This window comes from Thunnus maccoyii, chromosome 6 (genome assembly GCF_910596095.1).
Source record: "Thunnus maccoyii chromosome 6, fThuMac1.1, whole genome shotgun sequence".
Lineage (NCBI taxonomy): Eukaryota > Metazoa > Chordata > Actinopteri > Scombriformes > Scombridae > Thunnus > Thunnus maccoyii.
The window spans coordinates 26,721,553-26,739,736 of record NC_056538.1 but is presented as its reverse complement, the minus strand read 5'-3'; the positions used below and the strand labels follow the sequence as shown (position 1 = coordinate 26,739,736).

Below are 18,184 nucleotides of genomic sequence, written 5' to 3'. Positions count from 1 at the left end.
GGCGGGAATTGCACAACAATGTGGGTCTGGGTAATGCCTGTGGTTTGGGGCCCTCAGCAGCGAGTAGTCCCGTAAAAGTGTTGCTCTACTCAGCACCCTGTGTGTCTACAGCCAGCTCACACACACACACACACACATACACACACACACACACACGAGCGCATAAGCTATGAGGAATTGATGAAAGACCGCATTTTTCATGTGTGAAGAAGCGTTGAGGGATTTTACTTCTCATTTCAATGGTGAAATTATTAAAATCCATTCCACAGTTCCTCTTCTCACACTATAAAATAATGCTGAGGTCATCCAGCCCACACCGCAGGAGATTTTTTAACAATTTTCCTGACTGATGAGAAGTTGTGATGGCAGACAGAGCAACAGCATGTTCTGTGAAACAAACTGCCATGCCTGGGCAAACCCTCTGCCAAAACAGACGGTCACGTGCTCTCGTCCCACTACTACCAAACCCTCACTCAGAAAAAAATAACATTCTGACTCATCCTAAATGACTGTTTACCTGACCACAGCGCTGGATGTCAACTCTCTGTGTTTTTCGACTCCAGACTAAAGCAACCTGCGTGGGCATAATTTTTTTTTTTTTTTTTTTTTTTTCTGTCCTGCGCTCGACTCTCTCCTCGCCGGTGTCTTTTTTGTATATCGCTTACACTCTGTGCAGTAACTGGATGGTACACTCGCTGAATGATCTGGTCTACGGCCAGAAAAAGAACTGACAAAACAAATCTCTGGCAGGAGTGCAGCAGGGTTCACAAATTCACAAAATGAAAGAGGCACTTTGCAGGGATTTTCCTGGGTCATTTCCAGTGAAATAAAGGCTTCGAGTGTGACATTGCCAGCTCTAAAACCAGTTATGTCACTCGCTAAGGTTAAACTGTATATCTAATCAAAATATCGCTTGCGGCGCAGACAGATATCATTCCTCGATTCAGTAAACGTACAATTTTAACAGATTATGCTCTAATTAAATATGTTTAGCTAACTTAAATATCTAAAAGTGTGGGGGTCTGATAGCTGGTTGTATTTTGGATTTTGGTTCCAAGTTGATAACAGGTTCATTAAAGTCTAAATCTTACAAATCTCTTGTCAAATCTTCAATCACCTCTCGTATTTTAATAGCAAAGAGCCATATAAAAACAAACACTCACATAATCATGTAGATAAACTGAAAATATGTCATCTTAATGGAATAATCTTCTAATATCTTTTTCTCAAAAGCTAAATTAAATTAATCTGACTAGTTATTCAAAATGATTCTAATTCATTTGCTATATAAACAGAACCAACTTTTCTTTTTCTGCTATGATAAGCACTTAACTCAAAATTTCAATTTCAATTATTTAAAAAGGATATTAAACCTTTTTTTTTTTTTTTTGCTCAGTGGAATAAAATCTCTCATTCGTGGCCACCAGACAGTTCTCCATGCAGGAAAACCTTGACTGAGTGATCTCTGGCGGACCATCTGTTACATCAAATAGCATAGCAACCCTCTGCAGATACATTGTGGATTGTTCTGCATGGGAGCGGAAATCTTAATTATTGCCCTTTTAAACTGGAACTTATTTGCATGCTATAGGGGAACTCATGTGCAAGACAGTCTGAGAGGCGGAGCGGTGACCCGACAGAATCTGAACTTTTTCAGAGACAAAACTACCACCTCAAAGCTCGACTGAAAACCAGACAGACAGACAGGACTCTCTGTGTGATATGTGGCGGGGAGCTTCTGCCCGCTGCCTGTTGGCTTCCTCCCATAATATTCTGGACACGCTGTTGAAAGGGTTACTATGAAACAATGACCCAAACAGCACCGGCACATGGAATCAATTGCCAATACTCACCTGAGGTTAAACTGATGCGTCTTTACAGCTACAGAACGGCCGTGAATAGATCCATAAATAAACACACGTGTACCACACACAGACATAAACATTCAAACACCATTCAGTATTCCTGGCTCACAACGACGTGCTTTCCTGCCTCCTTTTTTTTTATTTTCTGTCTGTTAAGGTTTGAGTCAGCGATTAATATCCTAAAATGTTTCTTGTAAGAGGTAATGAGAGGCAAAAAAAAACAACAACAACAGCGAGTACTCGTGCCAGTGCTGAGAGGTAAACAAATGTGGAGCGCGGCAGAAGGAAAACATGAGGTTGTGAAATCATGTGTGGGGCTACTAGTTTCACACTGTTGCTCAATCCAATCAGAGTGGATGGGCACAGTTACATCACTTTGAACATGATGATGTTTTTCACTCATCTGCGTCATGTTTTCTATATTGTGCTGAGCCAAAAAAACATCTGAACAAGTGGAATTACTGCGGCTAGTAGATTCATCGATGAGTTGGTCATCATAATCAATCGTTTAAGTCATTTATAAGTGATTAATTAATTTCTTGCATCATGAGACAATGAGCTGTCTTTGACTTAAATGTCACTTCTTCTCTGGAACTTCTGATGGGCTTTTTTTTTTTAACTTTTTTCTGACATTTTATGAACTCAGAAATTCATCCGCTATGAAAAAAAGAAAAAAAATAATCAGAGGATTCATTGATAATAAAAATAACCATTACCCGCAGCCACTGTAACTACCAGAACACCTTACAAAGGCTAACAGGTAGCGTTCATCGATACTCACAGCTGCTTTTTTAACACCCGTGGTGCGCCAGCTATGGTGATTCAGCACATCAAAGCGCTAAGTGATATCAAAAGCAAGGGGGAGAGAAAAGGGCAGTTGTAAGAAGATACTGGATTAAAATCAGCTGGGGGAGAAAAAGGGAAGGCAGAATATCACGCCACAATAAAAAAGATATAAAAGCTTGTGCTGGAATGTTCCCTGTGTCGGCCTGTCGGTCTGCCTGCCATCGTGTCTGTGCATCTGCCAGCAGCAGGGCTTTAATTATGAGGCCCAGGTTATGTGCGCACACACACACACACACACACACACACACACAGGAGACTTGCGTCCCACATATCTCTAACACAGTGCCTCACAGTTCCGCTGACTAACCAGTGGCACCAGACTTTGGCCTGCGGCTCCCTGATTCCAGTAAATGTCTTGTTATGCAACTCCTAACGAGAGTCACCCAGTCTGAACTTAGAGCATTCTGGGTCTCTATTGCTCTCTCTCTCTCTTTCTTTCTCTCTATCTCTTAATTTTTCTCCGAAGACAGTAAGCGGTTAGCTCCTTGAGGTTTGACGGGAGGGAGGGAGGGGGGGGGTCCAGTAACCCTTCAAAACACAAAGTGTGGCCTGCTTTGTGCAGCAGCAGAAAAACCAGGAATGGAGAGGCAGGCGGCGCAGGCAGGAAATGGGGAGGAGGGTGAGGAGAGCTCCTCCAGCTCTTTGCCTGAGAAACACAGCTGCCCCTCATGTCTTGGGGCAATGCCAAGGTTGGACTCCTCGACTGCCTCAGGGGGGGTGAGGTGTGTGTGTGTGTATGTGTGTGTGTGTGTGTGTGTGTTGAACCAGGAGAAACAGGACGACTGCTGTTCTATCCAGCTCCCTGTCCTACTAATACACATTCAGACTCAGAAACAAGCTTGTTTCTGAACTGTGATAACCAAATCAGCTTTGTGCTCGCTCAGGATTAGAATGCCTTAATTCTTAGCTTCTGTTTTTCCTTAAGCTGTGTTCTTTGGGTCCATGGGAAAGACATTTTAGATTACGCTATGATGCAAAACACAAAGGAACAATCTGTCAGGAAAGTTAAAAAATCAAAGCTTATAAAACAAAACGGGTACAAGGATACTGTGACACGTAATAATATTCTAAATCTAGCAGCGGTTCATGTCTGAGTAATATTAGCTGAAAGATTGTTGTATAATACAACGGCTCTGTAAGTTCTAACTCAGTTTTTTTTTTTTTTTTTTTTTTAGATGAATGTGCCCATAGAATATCTACCGGTGTTCACAGCGAAAGGCAAAGTGAAGCTTGAAGGTTATGAGACGTTTCACACATCCAGAGACAAACTCCTCATGGCGTCAGTGTCACTCAGTCAAGACGACACGAGATGCTATCTGAATATTAATCACCAGTCAGGTCGCTGTGATCCATAAACACTTTTTAAAGACAACGTAGATAAGCTATGACTAAGATGCTGAGATTAAACACACACACTCATATCCCACACAGCTACACCGCCCATATGAGCCTCTCGTCTGGGCGAAACCTACGGTGTTTACTGTAAGACTAAGAGGGATCAATGGGTGCATTTACATGGTAATGACCCGTGTGTCACCTGCTTACAATCGGCTCGGACCTACATGTTTGTCTGCTCCGACAGAGTTTGTTTTGAGATCCGTGGGAGTGTTTACCAGCGTAGGCTGAGGAATTTCAGGTCAAGAGAGCGCCGTGTACAGAGAGAACCTACGGCCGAATTGATCTCCATACTGACATCAAAGAGTACCTGAGCCGTCCAGCTCCATTGGCTGAAATCAAATATTTATCCAGTAGTGACGTACGGAAAGTAGAGAAGTACAGGAAAGAACAGATTTTTGGCAGGAATGCAAGGCTGTGTGTGTACTGTATATATTGCACTGTATAACTGCATGCTGTTTGTGTTTGTCCCTGCTTAAAACCGTATGACATACATGAACATATTAGACGGTGAAATAAAGAAAAAAACTCAGCCGGCACTGTTGACGGATGCACAATCTAACCAAATTTTAAAGCCACGGTTAGCAGACAGTGAAAGAACAGGACATATTAGAACTAAATAACCAGAGCCGCAGAGAGGTTTTGGTGATACATAATTTGCGCCATCTGTTCTTCTTCCTGTTGGACGGCGTCCTGTGCCAGGGCCAGTGTCCAGTCCACTCAGAGAGCTCCTTCAAGCTGGTCCCACCTGGCACAACTGTCCTCAAAATTCACACTGTCACAGACGGCCTGAGAAGTGTGGAGGCTGTCATGACTCAGTTCAGACACGACCGACTGTGGGGGATCGGCAGCGCTGTGAAACAAGCTAGCCCTCAAACAATTACCGAGCAGACAGCCTTAATCATAGAGTAATGAAAACTTCATGCGCTTCAACGAGATCACTTCAGGGGAGCACCGTCTGCTTAGGAGGATCAGTCACACGGAGGGATGATTCTCGGTCGACTTGGGAAAGATTGGACGTGAAGTAAATTACTGACGTTTCGAGGTGTTGAACAATCACTGGTTGGCTGTGACTTATGTCAACATGAGCTCCGTCTTACAGCACAAAAAGAAGCCACAACAAGCCCGTATGTGACTAAACGCTCAACCGATGAAGCGCTTCCACAAACCACAGAACATTTACAGTCCCTGTTCTGAGCTCTTTTGTTTCTTCCTCTAGTGAAGGTTCACAGAGTTAAAGAAATAAAAGGGGGTTTAGTTTGAGTGCTTTTTGTGCAAATGTCTAAAGTCATTTTGCAGGGCTGGTGTCTTTGGAATGAGGTCTGCAACACAATTTACATATTTTCCTGTTTCCAATCAGTCATGTGACCTCAGCTGAGACAAAATGAGAGTGGATAGGAATGCGGTGGAAGATGACATTTGGAATTTTGCACAAGAAAACAAAACAATGCATCTTGTCCTATCAAAATTTTAATAAAAATAATCAATAATGATGCATTGAACTGTTTAGAAAATGACCACTGAAGAAGAAACAACACATAAACTCACAGCTGGCCACAAAATCACCAACTTACATTATCATCTCTCCCACATAGGCGTTCTCTCCTCTCTGGCCCCGGCTCATAAGTAAGCTCGCTCTGAAGAGACAATGCGTGATAGCCCCCCTGTGTGGAAGCGAGGGGAGCTCTATGAATAACTCCCCTCGCAGCAGTGAATGGCACTTTGCTTTCCCACAGTATTACTCAGTCTACACCCCCAACATGGCAGGATAAGCAGCGAGGCAGCCCAGGCAGCGGCAGGCTGAGCGGCCCCTCTCTCCGAGCCGCCAATCACACAATAACCGTTAAACGGATGGAACGCCGCCGAGAAACTTCACTGTTTATTTAGGTGTATTGAGGAAGATTAAAAAAAAAAGGCACAATGGAGAGACGGTCACAGTCTTTGTCGATGTGACTCTGCTGCGTGCTTCCCAGAATGTAAATGATCTACTGTTGTAGGTGATGATGAAGGAGACAATTAACTCACAGCCCCTTTGTCTTAACTACCCTCTGCTATATAATAACTTCCGAATTACACTGTAACCAGCGAGTATGACCAAGAAAGTGTTGACCGCAGCGTGTTTCACAGTTATTGAGGGAGAGGCACCAGTCCTCACATTCCTGTGGCCCACTGAAAAGTCTACACTCTCACCAGAAATACATATTATATCATTCATAAGGAAAAATAATAGAGAGAACAAACCTTGAAATTCAATACCAGCCCTGATTTTCCTGTTGATAATCCACTCCGTACATGACTAACACTCTGTAGGTGTTGGCACACATTGCCAATAGATTCTATATTCTGTAATTACATCCTAGCTTCATGGGTATGATAATTATTCTGGGGTTCACATATTTCCCAGCACACACACACACACTTATTGTAGGCAAACCACTTTGCTTACCACAGAGCAGTAGAGGCACTGAACCATGTATAGTACAAATACCAATAATCTTCAAAGGAACCAAACCTACCTGGGCAGTATCACCACCCTAGCAACACATGTGCCCAGTGCCTGTTTGGTTTACTGTGTGTATTTCACAACAGCAAAGGGGTTTTTCCACTCTGGTAGTTTGACTGACAGGACTACGTTTGACAGCTCAAGAGTATTGTGCTTTTTCTAAACACTGAGGTCATAATGGATGAATGTTGACCACATTTAAAAAACCATTACAGATATGGAGAAATATAAAAGTTGTAACTGGACTGATATTTTTTTAATATCTCTGTCTATCTAAATGAGTAAGAACTAAATAAGATTTGTGGCTGACATGAGTGTGTCATCTCCGCACATGACTCAAACATGGGAGTCTGCTCTGTAGGGGGAAGACAAAAACACTCCACAACTGCTTTAAATTTCGTCGGCACCCCAGACAGCCTATAACAGAGGGAAGCCGTAATAAATCTCTCAATGCGCGACTACGGGCTCAATATGATTTCCCGCTGCGAGAGTAGACTGTCATCAATTTATTGTCAGACACCACTGAAACTATGTGTCTCCAAAGGGAGGTTTACGCCCTTTCAATAGTGTTCAGTGGGAGGGCCTGTCACACCACATCAGAAATTTTAAGTCCCCTCTTGTGTAATGTTTTGGACAGTTTCCAGGACACATGAATGCTTCTGGTATCTCGCTGGTTCCTTACGACATAGGCGTACAAAACACAGCTTCTTTCAAGCCGCACACTCTAATATGGAAAACTGTGATTGAGCTTTAAAATCTACCATAAATTTTTAAGATAACAGCAGAGAGAGAATGGAGCTGTTTCAATCAAGCCAAGCAAAGAAATCACAGCATTGAGGGAAGCAATAAGGCAAAGAGAAGAAGAAGAAAAAAAAAACAAAAAAACCCTGTTGAGTCAGCAGACTAATATAAATCACATACTGCAGGGAGAAGTCAGATGACTGTCATGGTCATGGTAGCAATTGGTCAGTTTACTGAATTGCCGTGAACTGGATGGATGACAATGAAGGGAGACATGGTTTCACGAGACCATGAATGGAGGAAAACGATAAACAATTTAACAGTCGTTTAACTCTTCATGCAGCTTTTGTTAATGTAAAACCCTTTGTGACAAAAAAAAAAAAAAAAAAAAAAAAAAAAGGAGGGATGGAAAAAGGATGCTATGCAAATATCGGCAGTGCTCTCTGCAGGAGATGTGACACTGATAACACAGGGGATGGTGTTAGATGATGGAGATAAAAATAAATAAATAAACAACCCTGACCAAGAAGCATTATATAGTTACAATAAACTGACTATGAAGCACCACAGACAAGACCGAAATCCCTGGAGGGATATTACAGTGATACCACAGGAGATAAAAACATAACATAAAGCACAATGAAATCCCTGTGAGGCCACTGTTAAGTACCACAAACACGAAACTTCCCACTGGAAAAGTTTGTTCAAGAATTGGCACAGGGAACTGCTTTATAAGGCAAGGCAGCAGCCATAAGCCATTCATGGTGTGAACTCCCACCCCCCCATACACACACACACACACACACACACACACACACACACACACACACTCTGTATCTAAAGAATGACAGTACCAAAAAACAAACAAACAAAACAAAACAAAACCTACCTTCCAGCCTGCAGAGCTGTTGCTGTCTCCTTTGTCCTTGAAATAAGGCACACTCTTCACCATCCAGTCATAAATCTGAGACAGAGTTAGTCGGTTCTCAGGAGAACTTTCGATAGCTTTGGTTATGAGGTCTGCATATGACATATTCCCCCATGCGTTGCGACGGGAGGAGCTGCTCTTCCTCTGGGCAGCGGCGGCAGCTGCGGCCGCGGCCGCCGAGGACGACGAGCCGACCGGGGAGGAGAGCAGAGACACCTGCTGCTGCTGCTGCTGCTGCTGCTGCTGCTGATGCGGGAGTTGCGGGTTCGGGTGCTGCTGCTGCTGCTGCTGATGCTGCTGATGTTGCTGCTGATGTTGTTGCTGATGTTGCTGCTGCTGCTGCTGCTGCTGCTGTGGAGGTTGCTGGTGGACGCAGTTCTCCTGACACTGGAAATCAGTGCAGAGGATGACAGGCTTCTGCTCCGTGAAGTCCTCGGTCTCCTCCAGCAGGCTGAGGTTGTTGATGAACTCGGCGTTGCCGGCGGGCTCCTGCTTCACAGACGGCACCGGCGAGGACGTGTTGGAGTCGCCCGGGTTGATGAACTCCGGTCGGGGCAAGGGCCAAGTGCACGACCGGGGCCGCGACAGGGGCTCAAAATCCGGGTCGATTTCCACCAGGTGTGGCTGCTGGGCCGCTTCCGCCATGGTCGAGAGGTGATGGAGCCAACTGTTAAAGTGTCATGTAAATGTGACCCGTCGCCCCTCAAAACTCGCAACTTCACGGATGAAACGTAAGCGAAAACAAGATAAATCTGTCCGGGTAAAACAGCTCCGCCTGGGCGCAAGTCTACACTGAAAGTCACATCCCAAGCCGGTAAAAATCTGAGTTAGCAATGATAAAAAAGTATGTCTCTTAAAAAAAACAAAGTATTTCACGTGGAAGAAAGCTGTCTGAGTGCCCAGAGTGTGTTGAGTCGCTGGTTTGTTTTTGTTATCCAGTCGTAGTGATGTTCCGTCTGAGCCCCGTTCAGCCTGTTGCCTCTCTGTGTTGTACAACATGTGAGGACTTACTGGAACTATCATTTGTCAGCTGACACCGCCCACATGTGAGTGACAGCACAAAACAGCCAATGAATCACATCCTAAGAGTTGCATTAAAAAAAGCTCCGTGTTTTCATTCTTTCGCCTAGTAAACATCTTAACTGGAGACCAAAAAAAAAAGAAAAAAAAAGAAACTTTTCTCTGTCACTGTTGGTCTCCCTCGGAAAATATTCAGGCTACCAGCTCAGTGATTAATATATTAATTATTTTACACATTGCTTCAAATGATTAATAATTATACGTTCCCGTTACATCACTACAACTGGTGCTGGGGGAGCACAAACATCCTGTTTCTTGATTAAAAAAAAAAATCAGCTATCTAAAATCATTTTCTAATTTCTCACTCAACAATATTTTTGACCAATCTGTTCCATGAAATATATTTTTTCAACCTGATATTTGTGGGAGATGAAATATAACAAGAGTAACCTAATAATTTTATTGTGTAATTTGAAATAGTAACCCATCAATGTGAGAAGGCTCTGAGCCTTTCTAAATTAGGTTTTACACCCCAGACACATCACTGCTGCCTGTGTTACTACTGGTGCTGCTATAGTCAGTGATAGATATATTAATATCAGTCTGAGTTGCACATAAAATAGAGATTTTACAACCTATTCACACCATCTAAAATACCAAATAAATAAAATAAAGCAATAAAACGCCTCAAATCAAGAGGTGGTACACAGAAAAATAAGACTACATCTTAATAGTGATAATAAAAACAAAGATAAACATTCAAAAAGTAGAAATTCAGATTCAAAGACGTGTAGTGGCTCCTCTGTAAAATTTATGCAACAGCACAGTTTAAGGCTGAGCGGCAGGTGGTGGATGTTGGACCAACTGTGGAGTTTATTGACATCTTGTGGCCATTGTGAGGTACGACAGGCAAACACATCCTGTAGCTCATCTCTTCCGCATTTAGCTTTTATTTAGTTAGCGTGAAAAAAAAAAAGATTAACAGCACACCAAAAGACATTGGTTGAAATGTTCACTATCACCTTCAGTGTGCCATCTAGCCTACAGATCAGCTGCATTGTGCTGTAATTATCTGTTATCAGATGAAATTAAGTTAAGATAAACAGCAACCAGTCAACAGTGAAGTTAAAAATAAATAAATAAAACATATATATATGTATATACTAAGTTTTAAAATGCTGGGCAAAGATCAATCAAAGCAAAGATAAAGAAGATTCACTTGTGTCATTTGATTTTTATATATTTCTATGTTTTTTTCTGGCACCAAAGTTTTCAGTAAACGTGCGGCTTGTTGTAACATGTCGATGAATTTCACAAAGAAGAAAACGGAAGTGCAGTCAGTAAGGCATTTAACCCCCACTGCAAAAAAAAAAGAAAAAAAAGAAAAGAAAAAAAAGTAGACATGGTTGAATTAATAGGAAATTTGGAGATTGTCGTACTTCCCTCTTCCATGCTGCTGTGAGATTTATTACGTTAATACAATAGGGTTAGTGATGTTTTGTATGTGAGTGGATTGTTTATAGTTTTAGTATTTGATATTCTAAAGTCACACCTCTGGATTATCATGGCTCCACATCTTGTAATCCAGGCAATCATTGATTTCTCAGCAGGAGCAACAGGTGAGTTTGTTGGTAACTTCCCAGCAAACACTTTTCGGTTCGGAGAACGTTCCTCGAACGTTGTTTGAAGGTTAGGGGAACGTTCGCTGGATCTCTCGCAGTGAACGTTCCCTGAGGATTTTTGGAACGTTTTCCTAACGTTCCGCGAACGTTCGTTTCAACTTTCCGCGAACACACACACACACACACACACACACACACACACACACACACACACACACACACACACACACACACACACACACACCACTTCTCTTCATCACCTCTCTGTTTGTCTTCATCACGTCTCTCCTCCACTTCATCACCTCTGTCTGTCTCCATCACCTCCTCTCCCCTTCATCACCTCTCTGTTTGTATTCATCACCTCTCTCCTCCTTTTCATCACCTTTGTCTTTCTCCATCACCTCTCTTCTCCTCTTCATCACCTCTCTGTTTGCTTTCATCACCTCTCTGTTTGTCTTCGCCACCCAAATACTACTCTCTGTCCAAGTAATAATATTTTTTTCTAGTTTTAAAGGTTTCTTCCACCCAAATACTACTTTCTGTCTACCTACTTCTAGTTTTAAAGGTTAATTCCACCCAAATACTACTTTCTGTCTGACTACTTCTAGTGTTAAAGGTTAATTCCACCCAAATACTACTTTCTGTCTACCTACTTCTAGTGTTAAAGGTTTCATTCCATCCAAATACTACTTTCTGTCTACCTACTTCTAGTTCTAAAGGTTAATTCCACCCAAATACTACTCTCTGTCTTCCTACTTCTAGTTCTAAAGGTTTATTCCACCCAAATACTAGTTTCTGTCTACCTACTTCTAGTTCTAAAGGTTTATTCCACCCAAATACTACTTTCTGTCTATGTACTTCTAGTTTTAAAGTTTAATTCCACCCAAATACTACTTTCTGCATTTTTAGCAATGCTTTGCAGCTCTCAGCTCTTTGGGTTAATGGTCTTTTTTTGTTCCAAAGTGTTTAGCAATTCAGTTAATCTGTCTGATATCAATACAAATAATTTCTTCTTTCAGCCTTTTCGGGCAATTCATGTCAAGTTCCAGCTTTTACAGTATTACAGTTTAGCCTTCAGCTTTTCTAGTAACATATTTGAATTCTCAACTTCTTTAGGTGATGTAGTTCAGCTTACAATTCTGCCAGTTTTATATTTTTCAGCTTCCAGGTTTTTCAGCAGTGCAGCCAATGAGTGTAAAAAAAAAATCAAAAATGTCTTCAACCTCTCTCTTCTTCTTCATAAATTCCATGATATTGTTATTCAAGTTCAGGTGCATTATTGCCACCCACTGCTCCTCAGGATTTCAGTCAATCTGAATCATTGTACAGTTCTGCCTCACATGATTGAAATTTAGTTTTAATTGTTTCTTCTTCATAATTATCATGACAATAAACAAACATACCTGTATTGTGCTTCTTAAGAATTTAAAAACCATGTTGTTCAGTTTGCTACGGCCACTTTTCTATGTTGGCTTGTTCTCATCTGTTCCTTTCTATGTTTGTTACAATATAAAATAGAAGAAGCACTAATAAAGTGATGTGTTTCTTATTTGTCCAGTGTAGTAATACAATTCAGTATTGATTTGGAGTCACTGAGTCACATGACATGGAAACTATTGAAAACTTAATGCAGGATTTCCATTACAATATACATATAAAATAGAAGAAGCATTCAAATCCACTAAAAAGAGAGGTGTATCTTATTTGTCCAGTCAAATTGTCAATTTCATTAATTGTTAAATCATAATTTTCATTAATATGGGCAAGTCAGCACAGAGGTATTGAAAACAACAATGATTTTGTGTCATTCAAATAGTAATTTATTGATGGTCCCTAGGTGAAACCGCTCGGTGAGTTAACCATCTTCTTACTACCGACACTGGGTCGCTGGATTTGGAGTGAATGTGTGTCCGATATCCAACTTAAAACTAACTTCATCATGGTTTGTAAATCCATGTGCCTGGTTTGCAAATCAGTGTGCACAGTTTGCAAATTTGTGCACACAGGGATTTACACATGGGTCTTTTTTTCTCAGCTGATCCCAGGGGGGCTCCATATGTTCATGCTAGTTTAAAACAATTTACTTTGTAAAAAAAATAAAAAATAAGAATTCCTCTGAATCTCCATCTCAGTCCATTACAAGACCTTGTATTAATCTGAAAAATCAGTGTATAAATTTGCACCTGTCTGTGTTCTGCCTCAAACATTTATTAATTCAGCAAGTCTTAAATGGATTCTGGTATCAAAATATCATGATAGAGTGAAAAATAAAACCATGAATGGAGATTGATTTCTGTTCCTGAGGTCTGAAATCCTAAAGAAAAAAGTATTTTTGAAGTGGGTGCGGTCTGTCGAATTTCATATACATAGTAAAACTAGTAATAGTAAAAAAAAAAAAAAAAAAAAAAAAGGGAAAAAAAGGAAGAAATGAATATTTTGTCTTATTTTAAAGTAATTTGAATAACCACAAATTCCAATTTCATGGAATTATGAGTAATATTGTTAATTATGGAAATAAAACAGATTGAGCTCCACCCAAAATCAAAAGCCTGAGTACACACAGATTTTTTTTTTTTTTTTACTGCTTTAAACACTCACAGTAGCATTTTAAACTCATCCCCTTAAATGAAACTAGCAAAAGGCATGCAGTGTGTAGCATTGTGAACAAGAGGAGCTGGAATTCACATGCACATCATGTAGTGAGTGTGCTGTCATGTGACCAAGTGTCATGTGACGATCCATTAAAGGGACCTCCTTGAAAAATTATGGAAACGAGCAGCTCACATGTCAGTTCTTATGACTCTGTAGCTCACACACACTGTGTATTGCACAACTTCACATCACAGAAATAACTGTTTGGCATTTGTTTTTATTGTGTAGTCATGCTGTTTTACATTACTGCAATTACTATGTATATCCATATTGCTCTCAGATACTATTTATTTGATTAATATAAAATTCATCCACCTCACTCCTTTCCTCTCTTCCTCTCTGTCCTCTCTATATCACTTTGTGCATATATACATTGTATACATCATTTTTTAACCTAATTTAAACAGAAATTTTATTCATTGTGCAAAAACTGTCAATTTTTCACATTTTAAATGACACATGAGACACAATGACACAGGAAACATGAGTATGATCACATCTCGTACCTGCATCAGCTCTCATGTTTCACTACTTGGATGTCATCTATTGTTTATTCATAACCTACACTCAACAGGTGTCAGATTCCTGGACCTGGATGTAAGAGTATAATGGGAAAGCACAAGAGTTGAACCTTAAGCTTTCCAATACAGGAGCTACATAGAAGCTGGTTGGGATCTACAGTATGGTTCATATTACCTGTTGGCACCCACAAGGTGAGTCCATGAGTCACACATCATCAAATGGGAGTTTGAGTTTGTGTGTCTCAGGCTCATGGAAACCATCTGGCAATTAGGGAAGGGTATAGACCACACCTCTTGAGGTGAATAGTCAGGTAAACAAGTGTAGCACTGCTTCACTCACTCCATCACACTGAAACCAACTCACTAATGATCTCAACAATATCCAGCATGGACAAGATGGTTACGCCAGGTAAACTTCAGATCAACTCCATGGATAATGTTGAAGGTAAATACTTTATTTGATCTTTTAAAAAGTGAGCCTTACTCTGTCTTTGACTGTGAAATGTGTAATTTTAAACAATTTGATCAACTACGTGGGGAAAGTATGGATATTTGGAGGGAAAATCACATAGATTATAGATATTGTTTGTGGACCTCAAGTTAACTGTTTTTAAGAGGCACAGAAATGTTCTCTGTCTTTACCTAAAGCTTTACATTACACAGACTCAGGTGGATTTGAAGTAATGTGACTTCCCTTAGAGATTATTTACATCATTAGTGACAAATGAGACATATATAAATAAAAGGTGTTGTCCCACTGGGTCATATTACTGTTCAATTGTGTGAACAGCATGACTACAACAATCATCAGTCTAGATTTCAGTGCTAACAAGTGTGTACCAAAGGAGTCATGGAAAATATATAAAATGACACCAATACAAGCTTTTTAAGTGTTTTTCTACTTCCTCTACAGACAGAAACTCAGGGAGACTGGGATGTTTCGGTTGGATATTGGTCATCATATCTCTCATGATTATAGTACCACTCTTCCCTCTCACAATATTTTTTTGTGTTAAGGTAGAGTATATTCACATTCACGTACACTACTGATTAGGATTAGGGAATTATTGGTTTCTGAAGGGCCAATGCAGATAGCAATGTACAGATGACACACAGAACCACGATCACTTACCTGCCTCCTCTCTGCACCTCTGCCTAATTGTGTAACTTGTTTACATTTATTAATTTGGCAGATGCTTTTGTCCAAAGCAACGTACAAATGAGGTACAATCCACAGTACAATCCTACAGCAGATCAAGAAGAACCCTTCAATAAGTGCCTCAGCACCCAGTTCCATGTTCCACCTGACACAAGTGCTACAAGCCTTGCAGGTGCATGAAGTGTCTAGAAGATTACTCCTTTTTTTTGAGAGAGATAGAGTGACTTAGAGAAGGATTGAGAGATAGAGAAAGAGCATATTAGGTGAGTAAGTATTCTCGGGAGAGGTGAGACTTAGAGTGATTTTTGAAGACAGAGAGGGATTTTGCTGACCAAATGGAGTTGTACACTAGTACTGTACCAGAGATGCCTAATTCGGATAGGGTGTAACGCTTTGAGTTTAGAGCTTTTTAAAGATGAAGAACTGGAGAACTGTATGTGATTAAAGCACCTTTCAAATTATTCTGCAATTTTATCTGTCTAGAAAACCGAGACAATCCCCTGCAGTCGATACATTGCTTTCAGTCTTGCATTCATCTCTCCTGTGTTGCCACAGGGTCTCTTTAGGCAGGGTGATTCACAGCATCTGTTTAGGGATCAATACACTTTTTAAACTAATTTACAAAAAATGTATTTTATCGGCCAGTCAAATCCAAAAGTAGAATGTGCAGATGCCACAGATATTACACCACCATCATGTAAGATGTGAGACTGAGTAGTTGATATCTGATACTGGCCGACTACATCAGCGAACTGATATATTGGTCTAACCCTTAAAGTGATGCATTTAGATTTGGTTCTCTGATTTGGTTATGTGTCATGTGATACACCTTTCCTTTAAACTGTTTTACACACTTTGTGTCTGGTCTTGTTTGTTCTATTTGTATGGCTGGCTTTGTCTCTAACATGCAGATAGTGAAGGAGTATGAGCGAGCCGTCATTTTTAGACTCGGCCGAATCACAGACAGGAAACCTAAAGGACCAGGTACGTTTCTGATTTATCATTTACAGTGGTATCCAGTCTAGGATAGCTTTCCAGAAAATTGTACCTAGTAAAAGTCTGCATAGAAAAATAGTTTACAAACTAATTTATTTAATGAGGCTCACTCTGCAATCTTAGAAACCAATCCTTCACCGTTCTGTTTCCCCATTGGGCTGGATATCTGTTAGTGAATTGTGAAAATCCTGTTACAAGCCTGTTGGATTGTCCAACTTGATGTTGAATGATTGGCTGAAACAATTGTTATATCATTCTGTTATATCAAACAGCAACTTCTACAATATAGGACAGTCTAAATAGATTGCATAAGTGTTTGTTTACTTAAAATGGCTACAAAAAATGGGTCTTTACTCCTTTCCAGGACTTTTCTTTGTTCTGCCCTGCACTGATAACTTTGTGAAAGTTGATCTGAGAACTATATCGTTTGACATCCCTCCACAAGAGGTAAGGTTTCCTGCATTTCTTCTGTTTTTATCGTCTACATAAAATGTGGGGAAATCATTTTGTGTCTCATAATCCCAGGTATCAGAGGGTCATTGCTTGCAGCCTTGTAGCCATTAATAGTAAATAATTTGTAATCTTCCTCGGTGAATCCACCAGTCACAGCATCAGAGTTTTTTTTTTTTTTTTACCTTTTCAGATCCTAACCAAAGACTCAGTGACAGTGTCTGTGGATGGTGTGGTGTACTTCCGGATACACTGCCCTATATCATCTGTGGCCAATGTGTCCAACGCACACTCATCTACTCGGCTGCTGGCTCAAACCACCCTGAGGAATGTGCTGGGCACCAAGAACCTTGCAGAACTGTTGTCTGACAGAGAGGGCATATCCCTTAACATGCAGGTGACGATATCCTATGTGTGATGTGGTAAGAAGGTTTATGAGGAGCTGAGGGTCAAGAGAGTAGACATCTTAAATTTAGTAACAGTGATTTTTTAAGAAATAGCTGAGTATAAAATCTAATTTCATTTATGTTCTACTGGCCCCGACATCCACTGAACCTCATTATCTTCCATTACTGGTGCATAACTGGTCAATTTGAGAGCAAAGAATTTGCAGTGAGGCAAATCCAGGGGATAATAAGACAAATGACACTTGCAGTGTAAATGTTTGACAACAAAACACAAAGTTGAATTCACTGTGCTTTTCATGGTCATAAAAACTTGAAGAGAGAGGCTATGCGCTGTTATTCTGACAAAGCACTGACATATCATTGCCTTAAAAGTTGCTATGGCTAAGATGTTAGTGAATAATTGTCCCTATAAACCTCTAGCAGACATGGAGCAACATTATCATCATGTTTCTAACCGACTGATAAATATAAGTCCAATATTCACTTTCTTATGACATCCAATTGTGTCTAAACTAACAAAAAATATCTTGATGTTTAATTGTTGTCTTCACTAGCAGACTAATATTGTATAAAGTTTGAGACAGTGGGTTTATCAAAGTTTCTGGTATAAAGCAGTTGCCAGCTTTTGCAAAAAGCAGCGTTAAGAGCAGTGAGGTGGAGTAAAGGTGCCACAAAACCAAAACAATGAGCTACTAAAGGCTAAAAGCTCCATACAGCTGAAGAGCTGGGTGTTAAGTCTCTTTAAGATTATCAATACGAGCGATCTCTTACATTAAAAATAGTCATAAAAAAACTGTAGTAGTAATGCTTTAAAGTGCCTGGAATATTTAATTTACAATATTTATCTTCAGGAAGCTCTGGATGAAGCCACTGATCCGTGGGGTATTAAGGTGGAGCGTGTGGAGATCAAAGATGTGAAGTTGCCTCAGCAGCTGCAGAGAGCCATGGCAGCAGAAGCAGAGGCCACTCGGGAGGCCAGGGCTAAGGTGAAGAGATCCACGGAAGATTGAATCTAACTTTTTCTTGATACACTCCACCCATGGAAAAGAAGGGAGGCTGCGAAGGAAACATTGGAACAA

At 40.6% G+C, this 18,184-nt stretch overlaps 2 protein-coding genes across 4 annotated transcripts in view; one reads left to right on the top strand and one right to left on the bottom strand.

Moving 5' to 3' along the window:
* The window catches only part of foxo1a (forkhead box O1 a), a 29,045-nt gene extending 19,774 nt beyond the window's left edge, over positions 1-9,271 (bottom strand). The window contains exon 1 of the mRNA XM_042414726.1: positions 8,240-9,271. Coding sequence (XP_042270660.1) covers positions 8,240-8,923 — 684 coding nt within the window. The 5' untranslated portion in view covers positions 8,924-9,271. The remainder of the gene's footprint in view (positions 1-8,239) is intronic.
* Positions 9,272-10,694: 1,423 nt separating this feature from the next.
* Positions 10,695-18,184, top strand: part of stoml3a (stomatin (EPB72)-like 3a) — an 8,000-nt gene continuing 510 nt past the window's right edge. The window contains exons 1-7 of one of the 3 annotated variants that reach the window (XM_042414848.1): positions 10,695-10,917; positions 14,147-14,538; positions 15,007-15,110; positions 16,164-16,236; positions 16,613-16,695; positions 16,892-17,095; positions 17,957-18,091. In XM_042414848.1, coding sequence (XP_042270782.1) covers positions 14,460-14,538; positions 15,007-15,110; positions 16,164-16,236; positions 16,613-16,695; positions 16,892-17,095; positions 17,957-18,091 — 678 coding nt within the window. In that variant the 5' untranslated portion in view covers positions 10,695-10,917; positions 14,147-14,459. Of the gene's footprint in view, positions 10,918-13,355; positions 14,539-15,006; positions 15,111-15,286; positions 15,425-16,163; positions 16,237-16,612; positions 16,696-16,891; positions 17,096-17,956; positions 18,092-18,184 lie in introns of those variants that run through there. The other 2 variants (XM_042414849.1, XM_042414850.1) reach the window with 2 other exon arrangements.